Here is a 16,976-nt window from a genome sequence, read left to right as displayed (position 1 = left end):
GTCCAAAATATTTTATAGTTGAACTCAACAAAACACTAACCTGGTTGAACTCAATGCAAACCTTGTCCAGAAGAAGTCCCGCCCCCCTCTGGTCGACCTCATTTAGAAAGAAATATGAATGGTATGGTGAGATAAAAATAATTATTTTTGGTTTGTATATGTAGTGGATACCTCCACATTAAAGTGCTTCCTTCAGTAAAACATGTTTTCCAGGCACACAGTGTTGTTGTTTTATATTTTATTATTTGATATATGCTTTTCATTGCTCTGAAACAGGAAGACGAAACACCGTTGGTTGTGATAATAAAACCCTCATACAGCTGTGAAGGGTCCAGATTTCAACATAACAGAGTAGTTTCCTGATAAAAGTGACTTTATTTAATGTTAGTAGGTTAACATGAAGCCAGGTACTGTGTGCCAATAAGAGCACTGATCAGTTGTGTTCATGAAAAGTCAAAAATGTCCCATTTAAAAAAGAACCTTCTTGTTTTAATATATATTCTGGTTTCTAACCACTAGCCGAAACAACGCCAATAATACCTGCATGAAGCGACAGTAAAATACAGATATCCTCATTTTGAGGTACGGTCACATTAGTCTTTTCATTTTAAATGTTGAGTATGTGTTGTGGTGGCCTGAAGTCTGAACGATACCGTCTCCAGTGTTGTTTTTACTGGACGCTCGAACAGTCAAAGACGGACAAAGCTGGAGGTCGCACCGACAGAGGGAGCTCATGCTTGAATTTGTTCGGCTCAATTGGAATTGTTTGACGGGTGGGAAGTGTGATGTGGCTGTTCCTTTTCCAACTCCTCCTTCCCCACAGGAATTACAGCAGATCAATCACTGGCTGCATGTCTCTGTAATTGTTTAACATGGCCTCACATCAGCGAATCTACCTGCCCGAGCCAGAGAAAGTACTATTATAACTGTTCTGTGATGGAATCCTGATGAGCTTGAAAAACGATTAATGGAGCACGACTAAACAACATGTGTGCATTTTAAAGATTTAAAAAAGGAATTCAGTTATTTTGAATGAGTGAATGGTTTTTCTTACTTCGTCCATAAGTAATGAAATAATAACAGTATTGCTAAATGTATTTTCTATTTTTCACATAACATTAAATTTTGTTTTCTTCCTTTGTAAACTTTCCATTTCATGATCAATTGAATTAAAGCATTGTTCCACAGAGACCTTTCCAAAGGGGAAAAGAAGCCATTATATCGCTTTATTTAGTCACGAGACTCCAATAACAAAATCCTCACATAACACAGAAGTATGCACACAACCCCACGTAAAAAAAAATCAAAACAAACCCTTAGTTATTTCCAAATTTAGCTCAGCTAACGTTGACTTAGCTTTGCATTTCGCATTTACAGGTTTCATAAACGTTGGGTGTCTTACTTTGCTAACCTGCGCCGCTGCACCACCTCTAAGTGACGTCGGCTCAAACGAACAGCTACAGAAGAGTTGACACGCTCTTCCTACGGTACATGCACTCAGCGGCCACTTTACGAAGCACAAATGTACTTTTATTATATTGAATAATGCTCCGTTACTGTTAATACTACGATAGCGGGAGTGGATTAAATCATGTGTTGGGTTCAGAGTTAGTGGTGATGTCAAATGTTAGGCTATTCAAAGGTGACATTCTGCCCCCCTCATGTATGTAAACAAGGACGGCAGAAAAGTTAGAAACACTTGTATGTATATAAGATGACGCTGTTGCAGTGAGTTATTATGTTGTGATGGTGTAACTAATAAAGGGGTCACTGAGTGTAGGTTTCCTTAGACATTAGTTGTTTCTGTGACACATTGAGACCAGAGGAGGCACCGGATTCGATTCCATCCGCCCACATTCTCCTGCCGCTGTTGCCCCTGTTGCTTGCCCCCCGTTGCCGTAGTTGCCGTTGGTCTTGTTGCCGTGGTTTCTGTCGGTCTTGTTGCTGTTGTCGATGAACAAAGTTTGAATATTATACTTGACTAACGTTAAGGTCATGGCTACAGGTCCATCATAGTCCTAAAAGGCCAAGTCCAAATGGCTTTTAATGTCCTCTGTCCGTAAAAAGTGTCATGTACATAATGTATGGCTTTGCGTAGGGTTTAGTGCTGCTGCTCCACCCCTTCTCTTGTCTTTTTGAGTGCTTTACGTATACACACAAACACAAAAACACACACACACACACACACACCACACACACTAAACGCACGCTAATTGATGTTTGTGCAAAAAGAAAATGAACTACATTCAGCTACAACAGCTGGTGATAGTGCAACGTCTACACACACATACAGACACAAGCAGTCCCACACATCCACACACACACACACACACACACACACAAACACACACACACACAAACACGCAGTCAGATCTCAGTGGCGACTCCGGCGCTGAGCTGCTCGGCCTTTCCCCTGCAGGGTCTGATTCCATCTCTGGACAAACAGAGGGGACAGGAAATCAAAAGGTCCGTTACTCCGCACATAGTTGACAATCACGTTCTGTTGCTATGGTAACCCTTAAGAATTCCCACCACACCATTCCCGATCAATCAACTAAATCAAGTGGTTTTACAGCGGAGGAGATGAATCCACTCTAGCCAGAGAAGCTTGACGGTCGGCTAATGCCTCGCCCCGCTTTGTTAACGCGCATTCAACGTTCCACTCTGGAACGTCACGCGCTTGTGGAACAATCGACCCTTCACTGCAGGCAGATCTCGGGAAAGGCCGCCTCTCGTTTCTGGTAGCAGTAGGAGTTGGCTCCACGTTTTTCTTTCAAGCTGTTGCCAGATGTAGAAATGGTGCAACTGACAGTGTCACACTGTGCAACTAAAATAAACTACAACAAACAAACCCCTCAGGAAGTAGCAGGTGGCGTTCACTTCATACCCAACATTTAACAGGTCACCGAGCCGCTGAAAGCGTGTTCACATGCAACATAACAGGACACTCTTCTGTATTTGAATTTTGAATTTTGAATTTTGCACCTTGATCTTCCTGCTCATTTTCTCCCTCCACTTTTGGGCAATGGAGCCGTCAATCAGGAGCAACCTGCAGGCACAAATCACAGAGCGGGTTCTCAACGCCGTTACGCTTTAGGGTGCTAACATTAGCAATTAGCATTAGCAACCCAGTTTGAGAAGCCTTGCATTGACGTTTAAATATATTGCCATTCACTGTCCGGACTCTGCCCTCGTACCTGGACATCTCATCGTTCTCGTAGCCCATGATGAGGTACTCCTCCCCGGGGGAGAGAGGAGGACACAAGCAGGAGGAGGAGTAGTACAGCGTCTGCGTCTCCTTGGGAATGTTGACCAGAGAAGACTTGAGCACCTCCTTCACCTCCACCACCGCCGTGGGCTCCAGGCCGCGGTTCCTCACCTCCCTCACCCTGGCTCTGATCACTGAAGGAGGGAGTCGTCAGCATACATGGACACAGTGGGCAGCGGCGTTTCAATCCCACACAGAAGCTCGCGGGGCTACATGAACCCTCGTGTCCACCCGACACACCTGTAGTTTGAGCTGTATTTCTTATAATAGGTCGCCCTGAAGACTGGCCGCTGTCCTTGGTGCTGAAAAGACAGCAGGTTCTAAGGACAGCGGCGGCGTTACGGAGGTCAAAGTCTGCTGGGATTGGACGCTTCCGTTTTTAAAAATCTGGTTTTATTGATTTCTATCCACATAAATGTCTCAATGCCGGTAAAAGTAAGCTCATCCATACACATATATGTCTTCGTAAATGCACTTTGGTGCAAACAAGAACGGAGACGCCGTCAGAAGGAACTAGAAGAGGTGGAAGGAGCAGAGATGAAGGAGAAAACAGCACAACCAGGGGCAGCATGTGTGGTGTAGCAGGTTGGAGTAAAGTGTAAAAACAACAGTGGTGTTAATTAGCAAAGTCCACCTTGACCTCTGAGGTGCCATTACGCTTCAATAAACTCTTATAACATAATAATAATTATTATTATTATATCACAACATTTCGTTGTGTGAGCTCCGCTTCTTGCAGAGAGAGAAATATAAAATCTTCCTCAAAAGGATTTTGTGGCCCAAGGAGGATTAGCTCAATACGTCCACATGGAAATCTCTGTTGGTTTTGCCAAATCGTGCCGGTGCGCTGTGAACATCTGGAATAGCCTTTCTGGGCTTCTCGGTTTAGTGTGTAATTTGATTTAAGTAACCAAACAGCCAGAAAGAGAAGTCAGAGGGAAAGAATCTGCTGAAGAGTTTGGTGATACTGAAATGGACCTCATGGAACAGCTGCTGGCGAGGTGAAGTAATGAGCATTTCTCACTGTTAAATCTGAAATGCACCAACAACCAGCGTTGACTTTGTGTTGCACGCAGGCGGCACACTGAATACTGAAGCCTGAAACCTGCATTCTCCTCACTGACCAGCGGGGGCGACTCCCACAAGTTCATGGAGGTCTATAAGAAAAGCGCTTTACTTCTCACTCCTACTCCCTCAACATCTACTCCCTCAACAAACATTGTGAACATTCGTGGCCTCAAACTCTCAAGTCCTCTTCAATAAAAAAAAAGAGCTTTTTGTAGAAAACTATGGTCACATTAAGACTTTTAATTATTGTCTGGTTGCTAGGCTACCAGAGCTGTATCCGCCATCTTTTAATCGAGCCAAGATTGCCAAACTCGACAGTCCACAAGCCAAAGAATATTCTTCTGTGTCATATCAATAAAAAAAAAAGTGTGAAATGACTCACCGTAGTTGTAGTTGTTCCTCTGGTAGTTTTTGAAACCCATCTTGACTGTCTTACACTTGCAGCGATCTACAGACACACAAAACAAAACAATGTGTTCAGGCTCCACCTCCTGAGAAGACCTCAGTCTCTTCCAAGGCTTAAATCCCTGTATCTCAATGTTTAAGGTTACAATGCTATGAATTGTGCAGAAAAGCTAACAAAGTGCGCTGGAAAGAAAGACAAGAGCCCCTCAACAAGTCCTCTCGCACGTTGAAAGAACGCAGCTCAAAGTCCGTGAATCGGTGACCGTGAATGTGTACATTGGTAATGGGGCGCAGTGACGAGCAAACAGGACGGTCACCTGCGTTTGGGCCTCTGCAGTGTAGGTTGTTGGAGTCCATCGGAAAGTCTGGACTGGATTCTGTGGGAGGATGAAACCAAGATCAGCACTTTGGGAGATTGTGGAAACTGGTTTCCAACATTTGCATGTCGTCAGGGTGCGCTCGATTATTTCCAGGAGCTGAACCGACCAGCTGCCTTGTTGTTCTGTCTTCTGTGGATATTCTGGGTTGATCTGTTGGTTTGTTATCTAATGATGCTGTGTCCAACACTCAACCTGCTAACACAAAGAGGCCAACCTAAGAAGGCAGATTGAACAAGGTCAAAGGTCGCTCTCACCTGGGTTGCACCTGGCTGGGTCCTGGGGGTATGGATCTACAGACAGAAATCATGCACAGAGAATGAGACACGCTGGTGAAGTCAGAACTTGTTGTTATGACGTGTAGGACATGAGCGGAAAAAAATGAGATTGTGGATACAATCGACCAAAGATGCCAGACTCAAAGTCTTGTTTGCTCGCCACCTGTTACCCCCCCAGGTGAAAGACGGCTTTAGGGCTGGGCTTTGTGGCAGCGTGGCTGTAATGCTCATGATGCTCATAGTCCCTGTGTCCAAGCGTCTTTGAATGCAACACCGAGTTAGCAATGAATGGAAACAAAAAGACAAACTGTGGCTGCTTCTGATTTCTGTTCCTACCAGCGACCGGCTTGTTAATGGCGTCCTTTAGACTGGAAACCGGGCCACTGAAAACCCCAGAAAACAACCCGAGCCTGGCCGAACCTCAGAAAAGCAACAAATCACTAAACCACGGGGGAAAACCCCCAAAAACCCCGCCGGGGCCGAAGCCGCTCTGAGATGCGTGGGCGTATCGTTACGGAGGTCGAGGGGATTGAGATTACTTCTCTTTTTTTCTCATTTGCAGAACCTGCTGGTCGAGGGACTGTTTAAAGAAGCGGAGGACAGTGAAGGTTTTATTGAGTGTAAAACGAGTGGGCCGCCTGCATCAAGGAGCTCTTTGAGAAAACCCGTGCGAGCGGAGCTGGTGGGGAAATTACTCACCCTATCTGTTCGAGAAAGCCCAGTGAGGGAGCATGATAGAAAACATTGGTAATACTCAGCCAAGCGGGGAAAACTGCTTCCTGATGCTCCGAGTTTTTTAGAGAAAAGGGAGAAATATGCCAATTTCAAAGAAGCCTCCTTATGGACTTTATAACATTAAAGTGATCCCAGATGAATATGTATCGGCTCTGTGGGCTGTTCCTCCCTTTAACTGTTGCCTTTCCACTTGAATATAATGAATATGATGATATTTTAATATCACTAAAACGTACGTCGTTGAAAGGAGCTCAAATAAACAAATAATGTTAAAAAAAATTAAATACTTCTGCTTCATCTCCTATATTCTGTGGGTTCTCAGGTTTTCAGTCATAAGCTCAACGCACTTTTTAGTTTGAACGCGTTTCTCCCTGCTGATGAATGAACCCTGTCCACGGCGCGCAGCAGGGCGAGTGGTACCTGGTGCCTCGGCCTTCACGATGGCCTCGGGCGATATGCAGACGCCGCGGTCGTACAGCGGCAGCTCGCTGCAGGCCAGGCTGTCCGGCCAGCTGTGGTTGTAGCGCTTCATCACCGGCTCGCAGCCCTGCTTGGCCCGCTCGCACACCGCCTTGCAGGGCTTGATGGGCTCGTGCTGGAAGTCGATGGTGCAGATGGGGGCGTACATGGCACACAGGAAGAAGAGCAAGTCCGGACTGCAACCGGTTCCTGGAGGGGTCAGGGGGACACGGACGGGTGTGTTACCGCCGGCGATCGATCCGTGAAGAGGGTTCTCGTACAGCCTTCAGGGCGTGTTGTCGGTAGAACCCTCTCAATGGGTTCCAGTTCCAAAAGGAGTTCTCCTACAGTGATAAGCGTAATAACTCCAGGGTGTGGGCAGAGGAGGAATATGTGATTTTTATTTAGAGGACTGCGGTTCGGCAGCACAAAGTCACAGAAATACTTTCAACTTGCGGACCCGAAGCGGCTTGCCGGTTTTGGGTCTGCAGGTCTCTCATTAGGACATTTTTTCTGGTTAAAGCCGATTGCCTTTCCCACTTTCCCTCTCCAGTCTTCCGACCTCAGCTGAATTCTAACTTCAACCAATACATGCGTGTGCTTATTGAAGACAGACGCGTATTGGATCATGAAACGCGGTGGCAGGCGATGAGGTCGCACAGCAGAGGACCGTGTGGCCACACGTCTGCGTCATACAAGTCAGTTCAAAGATATACAGTTAAGCTAAATATATCTTAATGAAATGCACAGATATTTGACTGTGGGATTGTGATTCATGCAAACAACCTACAGAGACAGACGGATAAAGAAAGGGAAACTTACAGATTAAACTGTTGACGGTCAAAATCTAATCTTTATATACATAGTTGACAGATGGAGACGGTGTGTGTACAGAACGTGCAGGTTTGCAGAGAAACATTATCAACACAAGTCAACAACTTATCAAAAACAAACACGAGTTGTAACATCCACTATCGGCTGGTGTGCAGAGGAGAAAAGAGTCACAAGTTCAAGTTCCATGTGACCGGTGCTCAACATACATTTCTACTTATCCAAACCTTTTGCATGTGCTAATTTCACCAATGTTTCAAGTGTAGAATACGGTCTAAAAATGTGCATTTGTCTACAGTTAAACCTTAAAACGAAGGCTGGACAGACCAACCCTCCGAGGTAAAACGACCTCATCTCGACTGAAGACAACAAGAAGAAGAAAAATGCGTAAGAAACTGCTTTGTGGGCGAAGAACCCAGGGCCAAGTTTCTATAAGCCACCAAAATAAAAAGTTTAAATCGGAGGACGCGGGAGGTGAGGCTCAATTCAGCAGGAGGAATGTTAAGAATGGGATCCTGGCGCTCAGTATGCCAAACTTTACGTGTGCGGTGAGCATGTTTTACAAATGTCAGTTTTAGGCTATCGTGGATAACGTTACAACAGCGATACCGTATTTAGTTTGTGCTAACTTGCAGTGAGAGAAACAACATTAATAACGATTGGGCTCTTTTTTTTATTGGAATTAGTTGTGAATGGACCTGAAAGGAGGAGAGCCTTGCTCTTGAATATTGATTTGTGATATGTTGTAACTATGACGCCTTCATGTTCACAGTTTCTGATCTCGCCAAACAGCTGAAATGTAAACTGCCATTTTGAGAAGTAAACAGCTGCCAGTAAACACATGTTCTTTCGAGGTGCATTTGACTCTGTGAAAAGTGAGCGGTTGATTGATTGATTAGTAAATCAATAGGAAATTGACAGGATTAATCATCATTGTGATTGTAATCTTCAGGTTTTAGTCAAGGTAAGACATTTGATGACGTCGCCTCTCGCTCTATAAACTATGTTTATTGACTTGACGCCTGCAGGGGAATGTCTTTGGCAGCTGTACGGAATAACTCCAGTACATCGATATTACCCAAAAGGAATATAGAACACATCAGCACACATCTTCAAAGTCCAGCTGCTTTATCCCTGCCTGGCGCAACGAGAGACAACTTTTGTCTCTTCTTTGGTAAACTTAATTGAAATGTTGCTTTCCGCAATAATGTTTCCATGACCTGATGGTTTAAGGTTTCCTATCGCTGAGTCAGAAGAGTTCATGGCCAGATCTCTGCCAACTGTTTCATCCCCCCTGCAGAGTTAAAGAGGAGAAGAAGCTGCCAGTGAACTCTTGGAAATGGCTGATAAGACTTGACGTCACATGGAAGATATAAGCAAACACGCAAACCTTAGAGCAACTAATCTGGTTTTCACTCTCCAGTGGTTTGCAAAGTGATATAGAGACGTACTGACGGACAGGGTGACATCACTGGGTTACTGTTACTGTGTGGTCAGTTGGAGAAACTTAATCTTGAAATGTTTTCCCATCGATGTTCATTAAAAGACCCATCTGTCTCTGCTGTTCTCTAATTCCTCCCCTCCTCGTATGTTTATTTCTGCCCATCCTCTTCTGTATTCTTACTTTTATTATTGAATAAATTCATTATCCGGCCAAATGAGGTTTGAGAATTGTAAAGTATGCATCATTTCACAAAGCTTGACACATTCAAATCACTTTCGGTTCATAATCACAGAAAAATAACTGAAAAAGACTGAAACCAATTCTTAAAAACGGATCACATATTTTAAAATTAGATCAGCTAAATGCACCTTTTCAAATGAGATTACTGTAATAGATACTCGCGTCATTAGCCCTGTGGTTGTCATGATAATGCTTTTAAAAAGTTGTAAAAGAGCCCTAAACACGTCCGAAAGGGTCCTTCCACTCACCCAGCAGCCCCTCGTACTGCTCGATGGCCAGCACCGCGTTGTCCTGCGTGCTGTGGTGGAGGTGGTTGGGCATCTTGGTCATGTTCCACGGCATGGAGGCGCACAGCGGGATCCGCACCGACTCGCAGGACGCCGCCCGGACCGCCGCCGCCGGCCACAGGGCGCAGGACGCGGCCAGCAGAGACACGCAGAGTCCCGGGGAGAGCATGTTTCACCGGAGGCGCCTCTCGGAGCTCAATGCGCGGGGAGTTTAGTCCCAATGTGGACCTGGGTGGGTTTTTTGTTGTTGTTGTTGTGTGTTTTTGCTGCTGATTGGTGCGTTTTCTGCCGCCGCTGTCCGGTCTGCAGCCCGAGGAAGCGGGAGGAGCTGCTTATTCAGACTTTCACCCCCTCCTCTTTCTCCACCCCCCCCCCCTACACACACACACACACACACACACACACACACACACACACACACACACACACACACACACACACACACACACACACACACGCAACTCCCCTCTTCTGCTTTCTTTACCCCCCTCGGCTCCTCCACCTCTTCTCTTATCCTGCGCGTAAGGGAAATAGATTCCCTTTTGATGAAAAGTCAACACCAGTAAAGCGGTTAATCGCGCGCGTGTGTGTGTGTGTGTGTACATTTCATGTTAACACTTTTAAAATTGTTTTTATTTTATTTTGTAAACCCACCTCCCCAAATAATCTGTGTTTAGTTTGGGGCCCTATGTAATGTTTCACACGTCTTTTGAGTTGGATTAACAGTTTCATCGCAAAACACGCAAGTTAATTATTTAATTTTAATTTTAATTTAATTAAAGCAGGTTAAATTGAGCCTTCGCTAGGCCACGCCCCTACCCCGCCCCCCAAGCCGTGAGAGCTACGTCATCGTGGAGCCCATCTGCACTTTCCTGAAATATAATTAGGAGGTTGTTTTAGATAAAAGCAGGAAGACCTTCAGCCGCCACCGAAACCAAACCCATCGGGCTAAAATGGAAATAATTTCATCTTGTGGTTATTATCTTCTCTCCCATGTTTGGCAGAGCAACTTGACGCGAGGACTGACTCACCCTTTGGTTTCACATTCATCTTAATGTGGATTCCAAAGTGGATTAACTATTTCCATTTGATTTGACTTTGATGTTTTTCCAGTCTCAGTCTTACTGGGTTGTCGGTCTGAATCCGAGTCTTGCTGCTGTTGGATCGCCAACTGGTGCTGACCTTTGACCCCAGCAGGCTTGTTGCATTAACAGCTTGGTTATTGGCCCATTAAAGCTGAACATGACGGAGCAAACTGCAGTGTGTGTGTGTGTGTGTGAGTGTGTGTGTGTGTGTGATACTAATGGATGTCAGATGTTGAAGGAGCTTCCCATGTTAGGGTCAAGTTACAGCCAACACACACACACACACACGCACACAAGGTCTCTGGGTTTTCTGACTCATGGATCAACATGCAGAGAACTGAGTCAGCACTTTCCCTCCCATCCTTCCTTCTCTCTCTTTTTCTCTCTTTCTCTTTCCTTCCCTCATTTTTTACTTTCTCGATTCCCGATTCATCTCTGTCTGTGTTTGTGACGTTTAGCAGGAAAAGTCTTATCAGCGGATCACAAGCACGTAAACAGGGGCACACACACACACACACACACACACACACACACACACACACACACACACACACACACACACACCAATGCAACCGAAAAACCATCTCCTTTTAAATCCCATTTCCTATTCTCTTTTCTTCTGGTTTCCTTTCCTCACCTCTCTCTTTTCCGCTTTCTGAGATCTTAAACAAACTTTTGTAGAAACCTAACGTCTCTCTCCCTTTCTCCCTCTCTCCCTCCCTGTGTGTATGTGTAAGTGTGTAAGTGCGTAAGTGTGTATGTGTGTTGTGGCTGTTGTTCAGGCAGAAACCTGTTTCTATCTACCTCTGTATGTTGAAATATTCCTGAATGTGGAAACTACCTGAATCTTTTCCAACACAAATAGCACTGCAGCTGTCCACACAAACACACATACACACACACACGCACACACAAATTGCGACTGTTTGAATTGACTGTTAAAACATTAGCAGGTTGGAGCTCATTGGTGCATTACTGCAAACACCGTAGGACTCAATAAGGACAGTTTCTTCTTGTTAGAACGTGATGCATCCATTACCCACAATGCAACTTCACTGCTGATAGATTCAGGTGCATCATTTCAGCAGCCGGGCGCCTCCGGCCTGCAGCAGAGAGGGGGTGCGGGCTGCAGTGCTATCGGACCCAAAAACAAAACAAAGCATCAGGATATTCACTGTGTGACTGTTAAAACAACGAGACTTCAGTTTGTGCAGAAACTCTGAGAGCTGTTGCAGAGGGCAACATCTGGTTTGTTTGTCTGTTTGTTGTCAGGAGTGCACGGAACGGTACTGTAATTGAGAGTGCGGAATTCTATGTTATTTCTCACTAACATCTTATACATACTACACAAACATCCTTTGCTTGTGTAGTGTTGTGCTCACACTGCGTGTTTTCAGAGTTCGGCATCTTTAGATCACAGGATGCAAATACACACATTAGAATGTGTTTATTCATTCATTCAAAATCTTCTTTTAAACTTCGAGTCCTTAGCGGCGGATGAAAGCGGGGCTGTGGCTCCCTCTTGTGGAGCACACTGGAAACAGCATCCCCCATACACACGTTCATATTCTTTACTTTTTCAGCCAGATGTAATTATCAATATTGTATAATGCTATTATATTAAAAACCGTTTGTGTTGTTTGTTGTTTTTACAAGTCCCCCCCCTAATGAGTCCACCATAAACATGTATTTTTCCTTCTTCCATATCTTTAGATGGAATTGACTCTGCTGTAGGTCCGTGTCATCACGCACCTGGTAGGTGTGTCGCTGTCACTGGTGACAGGCAGCAGGTTTCACGTTACACAGCAGCGGTTCAGTCTCACCTCCAGCAGCGTCTATGCAGTTCACAGTTTAACTCAGCCCGGACAGACACGCTGCAGGACCACAGCCAGTAAGACTGGCTTTGTCCTGGACCTGGTCTACTGGGGACCAGGTTTAGTCTGCATCAGGAACCCGGAGGGACCGCAGGTTTTACTGAACCGAAAGGTGTTTTTTTTCTTCTTCTTCTCTGGAGCAGAAAATGACCAACTGTGTTTCCTTTGTTGAAAGTGAACTGGACCACTGCTGAGCTCTGGTTTTCCTGTGTTTAAACTGGACCTGGAAGTGAATCAGTGCTTTTCTGAAGCGAACCGGATCAGCGGCGAGCATCTGACGTAACAGGTTCCTTCCTTTTTATATAGAATACACAAAATACCACACTTATAGACTAATTTATCTGCTTATCGTATTGATCTAGCATGTTAGCATGCTAACATCAATGTAGGGTGAAAATTGACATTGAAAAATGTTTACAACTTAAACGTGAAAACCTGCATTCACATCATCCGTAGCCGTACTGTATTAAGCTAATGAGCAGAGCCTGAAATGCAGTTTGATTGGTTGATTGTCAGCATGTTACAACTACAGTGTGGGTGTATTGTTCTGTCATTTTCTACACAACCTACACTGATCTAACATCATCCATTACGAGTAATATCCGACTACCGTTCATTTATCCTCCAGGTTCACTCCAGTTGAGTTTAGTCCGCTCTGATCTGGTCTGCTCATGCAGTCCCTGACTGAGGAGATCCAGAGCTTCTCTCGGACGCGGCTGAGGAAGCAGTGCACGCGCGTGACGTCACTGAGCGGCCGTCGCATCATCGAGACCTGGAAGGGCTCCACCATCACCGTGGTCGAAGACCCCGCGCCCCCGGAGAAGATGCTGGGATACGTCCCCGATACCTCCTGGGACCCGCAGGTGGGCATCGTGAGGCCCTACCTGCTGCTGGGTGAGTGAAGCCACACACACAAACTGACTGGAATGAAACAAACCCAAGAATGACTTTGTGCAGCAGAAGAGAGTATTCTGTGTGAAGGTTTGTAGAGTAGAATTTTAATTTTAATGGCATTGGTCTGTATAATGACATTTCTCTGAGCGAATAGCGCTTAATGATCGAATAGATTCACAGGGTTAAAGGCACGTTTACAATGCGGTGCCGGCGCAGTCATGGTGATTCGTCAACTTCCAACTACGGGCTGGATTTATCTATAAAGCAGCAAAACAAGATGCAACAAGACAAGATGATTCTTTATTAGTCTCACAGAGCAGTGGCTCCACTCAATGGACGGATCCACTCCCCCCCCTCGCCCCGTCCTGGGAGCCCCCTTCAGTCCACCAACACCGATAAACACCCCGGCTCACAATAGAGGGTAACCGGAGCCTTGGTGGGAGGGGGGGGGGGTGGAGGATATCGGGATGACTGAGCCAGCAGGGTTCACTGGTTCACAGGTGGAACATAAATGACCCTTTGACCTCCAGCTGAGACTAAACCCTTTTCAGGTTATCTGGGTTCAGCACCCTGGACAGCGTCTTGAGCCGAACAAAGGCGATCCCTGAACTAAATCTATATCTTTATGGTTGTATGTATTTCTGTGTGTGTGTGTGTGTGTGTGTAGGTTCTCAAGATGCTGCACATGACTTTGGCACTCTGAAAAAACACAAGGTGCGATCACACAAAGCATGATGGGAATCCTAGTTTATCCGATGTGAGAAAACGAATGAAGAAAAACTTTTTTCATTGAGAAAAAAGAAAAGGCCTTGAACAGAAATACAGAAACTGAAATTCTTAAGTTATAGCTTTTACTTTTATTTTCTGCCATCAGTTCAGTTATTTCCCCCAATATTGAGCTTTTCCAAACGGTTTTGAGTGCTTATTCCCAAAAACCTTGCCTTGATATTTCAGTATGTACAAGATGATCTGAGTTTTTACAAAACTATACAGGCTAATCTGCTCAGTGAGGGTCAGTAAAGTGTAGAGGACGACCTTTAGTTGCCTCCTACTTCCTCTTTGACTCAGTTTAAATGCCACAGAGGAGTCACAAGTCCCTCCTCCTCGTCTCCCTCGTCAGGTGTCTCACATCCTGAACGTGGCCTTCGGGGTGGAGAATGTGTTTCCTGACCTGTTCATCTATAAAACCGTCAGCATCCTGGATCACCCCGACGCCGACGTGCTGCTTCACATCCAAGAGTGCTGTGACTTCATCCAGAAGGCTCGCAGCGAGGTAACTCTCACTGCTACGGGTTACATCTCTATCATTCAATATTAACTACTTATTCCTTGAACCACAGGGCTCAAACACACACGGTGTATAATGTAGGGATTGTGGGAGTAAGGGTCTTAAAATGAGGGTTGAGTGTGACGCGTGTTTCAACATCTTCTCCCCTCCGCTCTCTCCTGCTGTGAATAATAGATGTTTAGTTTTGTTCATCATTTATTAAACTGCCCACAGATCAGATCTCACTGTCATACAAGCTTTTAGCAGCAAAGCCTGCGACTCACCTCAACATGACACCACACACACGCGCACACACGGACACACACACACACACAGCGTGTTAGGAGGTCATTAGTGGTGTATGATTACTCAATGTGTGTGTGTGTGTTCATTATTACATTGTTGAGTGCATGTAGTAATTCCAGACCTGATAATCAAACTGATGCTTTTACAAAGAAATGCAGGGTCACATTACCCAGAAGGCCATTGGGCTGGTAATGACCCTCACATATTGGATAGTGAGGCAGCCAGGATAATGGCAGCGTCATGTGACTGAGTTTGTGACCGTGTTACAGATATATAAAGTGGTCGACTTTGCTAAAAACATTTTTTGCAGCAATATGACCCTGATTTTGTCAAAAATGTCCTGAAATGTTTTCAGTATTTTTTATAAATATTTGCGTTCTTTAAAGCAAAGGAATCGGGCTTTCAGGAGAGTTTTACCTCCAACGTATTTGGGTTTTTGATTAATGCTTGGCAACTATGCCGTCAAGTATGCACCTAAACCTACACGCCGCTGACTGAATCTGATCAGCTGTTTGCACGCGAGGCCGCAGCTGTGGCAAAAACCCTCCAAGGAACATAGAGGCCGTAACGGAGAGCAGAGTTGACACAAACAAACAAGCTGTCCACTTACTAAGCAGCACGTCAAGCTCCAACAGGATGAGGTCAGCTCTGTTCTGTTGGTCCTTAGAGCCCTCTAATGTTCAGAGAGCATCCCTGCAGTTCATCATCTAGCTGGTTAACGTAGCGGAGCATAAAGCGGCTAAAGAGACCGATCTTTCCCTCGTAGTTGGTGGAGACCCAAAACAGAGCTAAAAAAAACGAGACTACATAAGAGAAAAATCAATATTTCCTTCTGTTTCTCCGTCAGAAAGGTGCGGTGTTGGTCCACTGCAACGCCGGTGTGTCACGGGCGCCGGCGGTGGTCACTGGCTACCTGATGGCGTGCGAGGGCCAGTCCTTCGACGCCGCCCTCTCATTGGTCAAATCGGCTCGGCCCGCCGCGTCCCCCAACCCCGGGTTCATGGAACAGCTGAGGAGCTACAAACCACAGATGATGAACGGATGCAAACGCTGAAGGAGGAAGGGAAGATGCTCAAGGCGCTTAGATAGTTTAAGAAGAAATAAGTTTGACTTTAATGAGAAATATTTCATGTGATTTGAAACAAGTTATATTTGGGGATTTTGTCCTTGAAAAGGGATGGATCTGGTTCTACTCTGGATTAATGAGCCTGAATAATCAGACTATGAAAATGTTTAAATTACTGCACAGCAGCTGAACTCTTTTAAACAGGTTTGGCATAAAATACCACATGTTGGAAATTCATTCATCGTAAAAAAACATCTGTCTCCCCCTTAGCTGTACCTTTAGATTAGATGTGGTTTTATTTATCTAGGGACTAAATTTTTGCGTGGTTTTGTTCTGTGGGTTTTGGTGTTGTCGTGGTCTTACTCACGTCTGTGATTTTTTAAAATAATATTGAATCTCTATGTAAGATTTTTTTGTCTGCATTTGAACCATCTTACATGTTTCAGAGTAGCGGGCAACCACAAACTCCAGATTCTTTTTTTATTTCTAAACATGACAATGAATTAAAAATTGAATGATAGAAGTAAAATAGTTTGGTGTAACTGCTCCCTGTGATGACTGTCACTACTGGATTACCACATGTGTACTGTTCCTTATACAGAACCTGTGAGGTCTCAACCCCAGCGTGACGGCAGGAGGCCACTAGGGGGAGCCAAAGAACGCGTCCTCCGGAGTCAATCACCGGAATTCTAAACACCTGCGAGAGAGAAATACCTATAAAAGCAGCCCGACGCAGCGGGCAGGTTGTGAGGTATTGAATGTACACTTCTCTGCTGAACCGCTTTTTGATTATCTACCTCTAAACCCCTTAGAACCTGTGACTCGACCTTCCGCCTGCCTCTGACCACGAACCTGCCTATTCCCCTGGACCAGAACCATCTGTTGCCTCCCGCGTTGCCGACCTACTGCCTGTCTTCGGAATTCCCACTTAGATTTGTCCCGGAACATAGTTACTATCTGTCCTTTAAAAATAAAGAAAGATTGGAAGCTCTGATCCTGAGTCCGAGTCTCCTTCCAGGGTCCAGACGTGACAGAATACCTCACCCCGTATTCAAATGGAACCATCGGAGCTCCAACTTCGGCTCGCCCAGC

At 45.2% G+C, this 16,976-nt stretch overlaps 2 protein-coding genes across 2 annotated transcripts; one reads left to right on the top strand and one right to left on the bottom strand.

Moving 5' to 3' along the window:
* Window positions 1–1,193: 1,193 nt before the first annotated feature.
* Window positions 1,194–9,865, bottom strand: frzb (frizzled related protein). Its single transcript, XM_040201992.2, has 8 exons — window positions 9,354–9,865; window positions 6,552–6,800; window positions 5,376–5,411; window positions 5,059–5,118; window positions 4,719–4,784; window positions 3,198–3,402; window positions 2,986–3,049; window positions 1,194–2,434 (listed from the first exon to the last, which is right to left on the bottom strand). The coding sequence occupies exons 1-8, from the start codon at window positions 9,559–9,561 to the stop codon at window positions 2,375–2,377; spliced, it is 948 nt and encodes a 315-aa protein (XP_040057926.1). The 5' UTR covers window positions 9,562–9,865; the 3' UTR covers window positions 1,194–2,374.
* Window positions 9,866–12,316: 2,451 nt separating this feature from the next.
* Window positions 12,317–16,431, top strand: LOC120834060 (dual specificity protein phosphatase 19). Its single transcript, XM_040201806.2, has 5 exons — window positions 12,317–12,637; window positions 12,980–13,245; window positions 13,913–13,959; window positions 14,366–14,518; window positions 15,666–16,431. The coding sequence occupies exons 2-5, from the start codon at window positions 13,023–13,025 to the stop codon at window positions 15,870–15,872; spliced, it is 630 nt and encodes a 209-aa protein (XP_040057740.1). The 5' UTR covers window positions 12,317–12,637; window positions 12,980–13,022; the 3' UTR covers window positions 15,873–16,431.
* The last annotated feature ends 545 nt before the right edge of the window (window positions 16,432–16,976 follow it).

Source organism: Gasterosteus aculeatus, chromosome 16 (genome assembly GCF_964276395.1).
Source record: "Gasterosteus aculeatus chromosome 16, fGasAcu3.hap1.1, whole genome shotgun sequence".
Lineage (NCBI taxonomy): Eukaryota > Metazoa > Chordata > Actinopteri > Perciformes > Gasterosteidae > Gasterosteus > Gasterosteus aculeatus.
The sequence above is the reverse complement of the archived record's forward strand: the minus strand, read 5'-3'. Positions and strand labels throughout refer to the sequence as shown.

Excerpts from the sequence above, each read along its gene's own strand:
- frzb (XM_040201992.2), bottom strand. The coding sequence starts at position 9,561 with ATGCTCTCCCCGGGACTCTGCGTGTCTCTGCTGGCCGCGTCCTGCGCC. Across the intron at positions 4,785-5,058 it reads CTGCAGAGGCCCAAACGCAG|ATCGCTGCAAGTGTAAGACA; the intron begins GTGACCGTCCTG and ends GTGTGTCTGTAG. Across the intron at positions 3,403-4,718 it reads GAGGAACAACTACAACTACG|TGATCAGAGCCAGGGTGAGG; the intron begins GTGAGTCATTTC and ends TCCCTCCTTCAG.
- LOC120834060 (XM_040201806.2), top strand. The coding sequence starts at position 13,023 with ATGCAGTCCCTGACTGAGGAGATCCAGAGCTTCTCTCGGACGCGGCTG. Across the intron at positions 13,960-14,365 it reads GCACTCTGAAAAAACACAAG|GTGTCTCACATCCTGAACGT; the intron begins GTGCGATCACAC and ends CTCCCTCGTCAG. Across the intron at positions 14,519-15,665 it reads TCCAGAAGGCTCGCAGCGAG|AAAGGTGCGGTGTTGGTCCA; the intron begins GTAACTCTCACT and ends TTTCTCCGTCAG.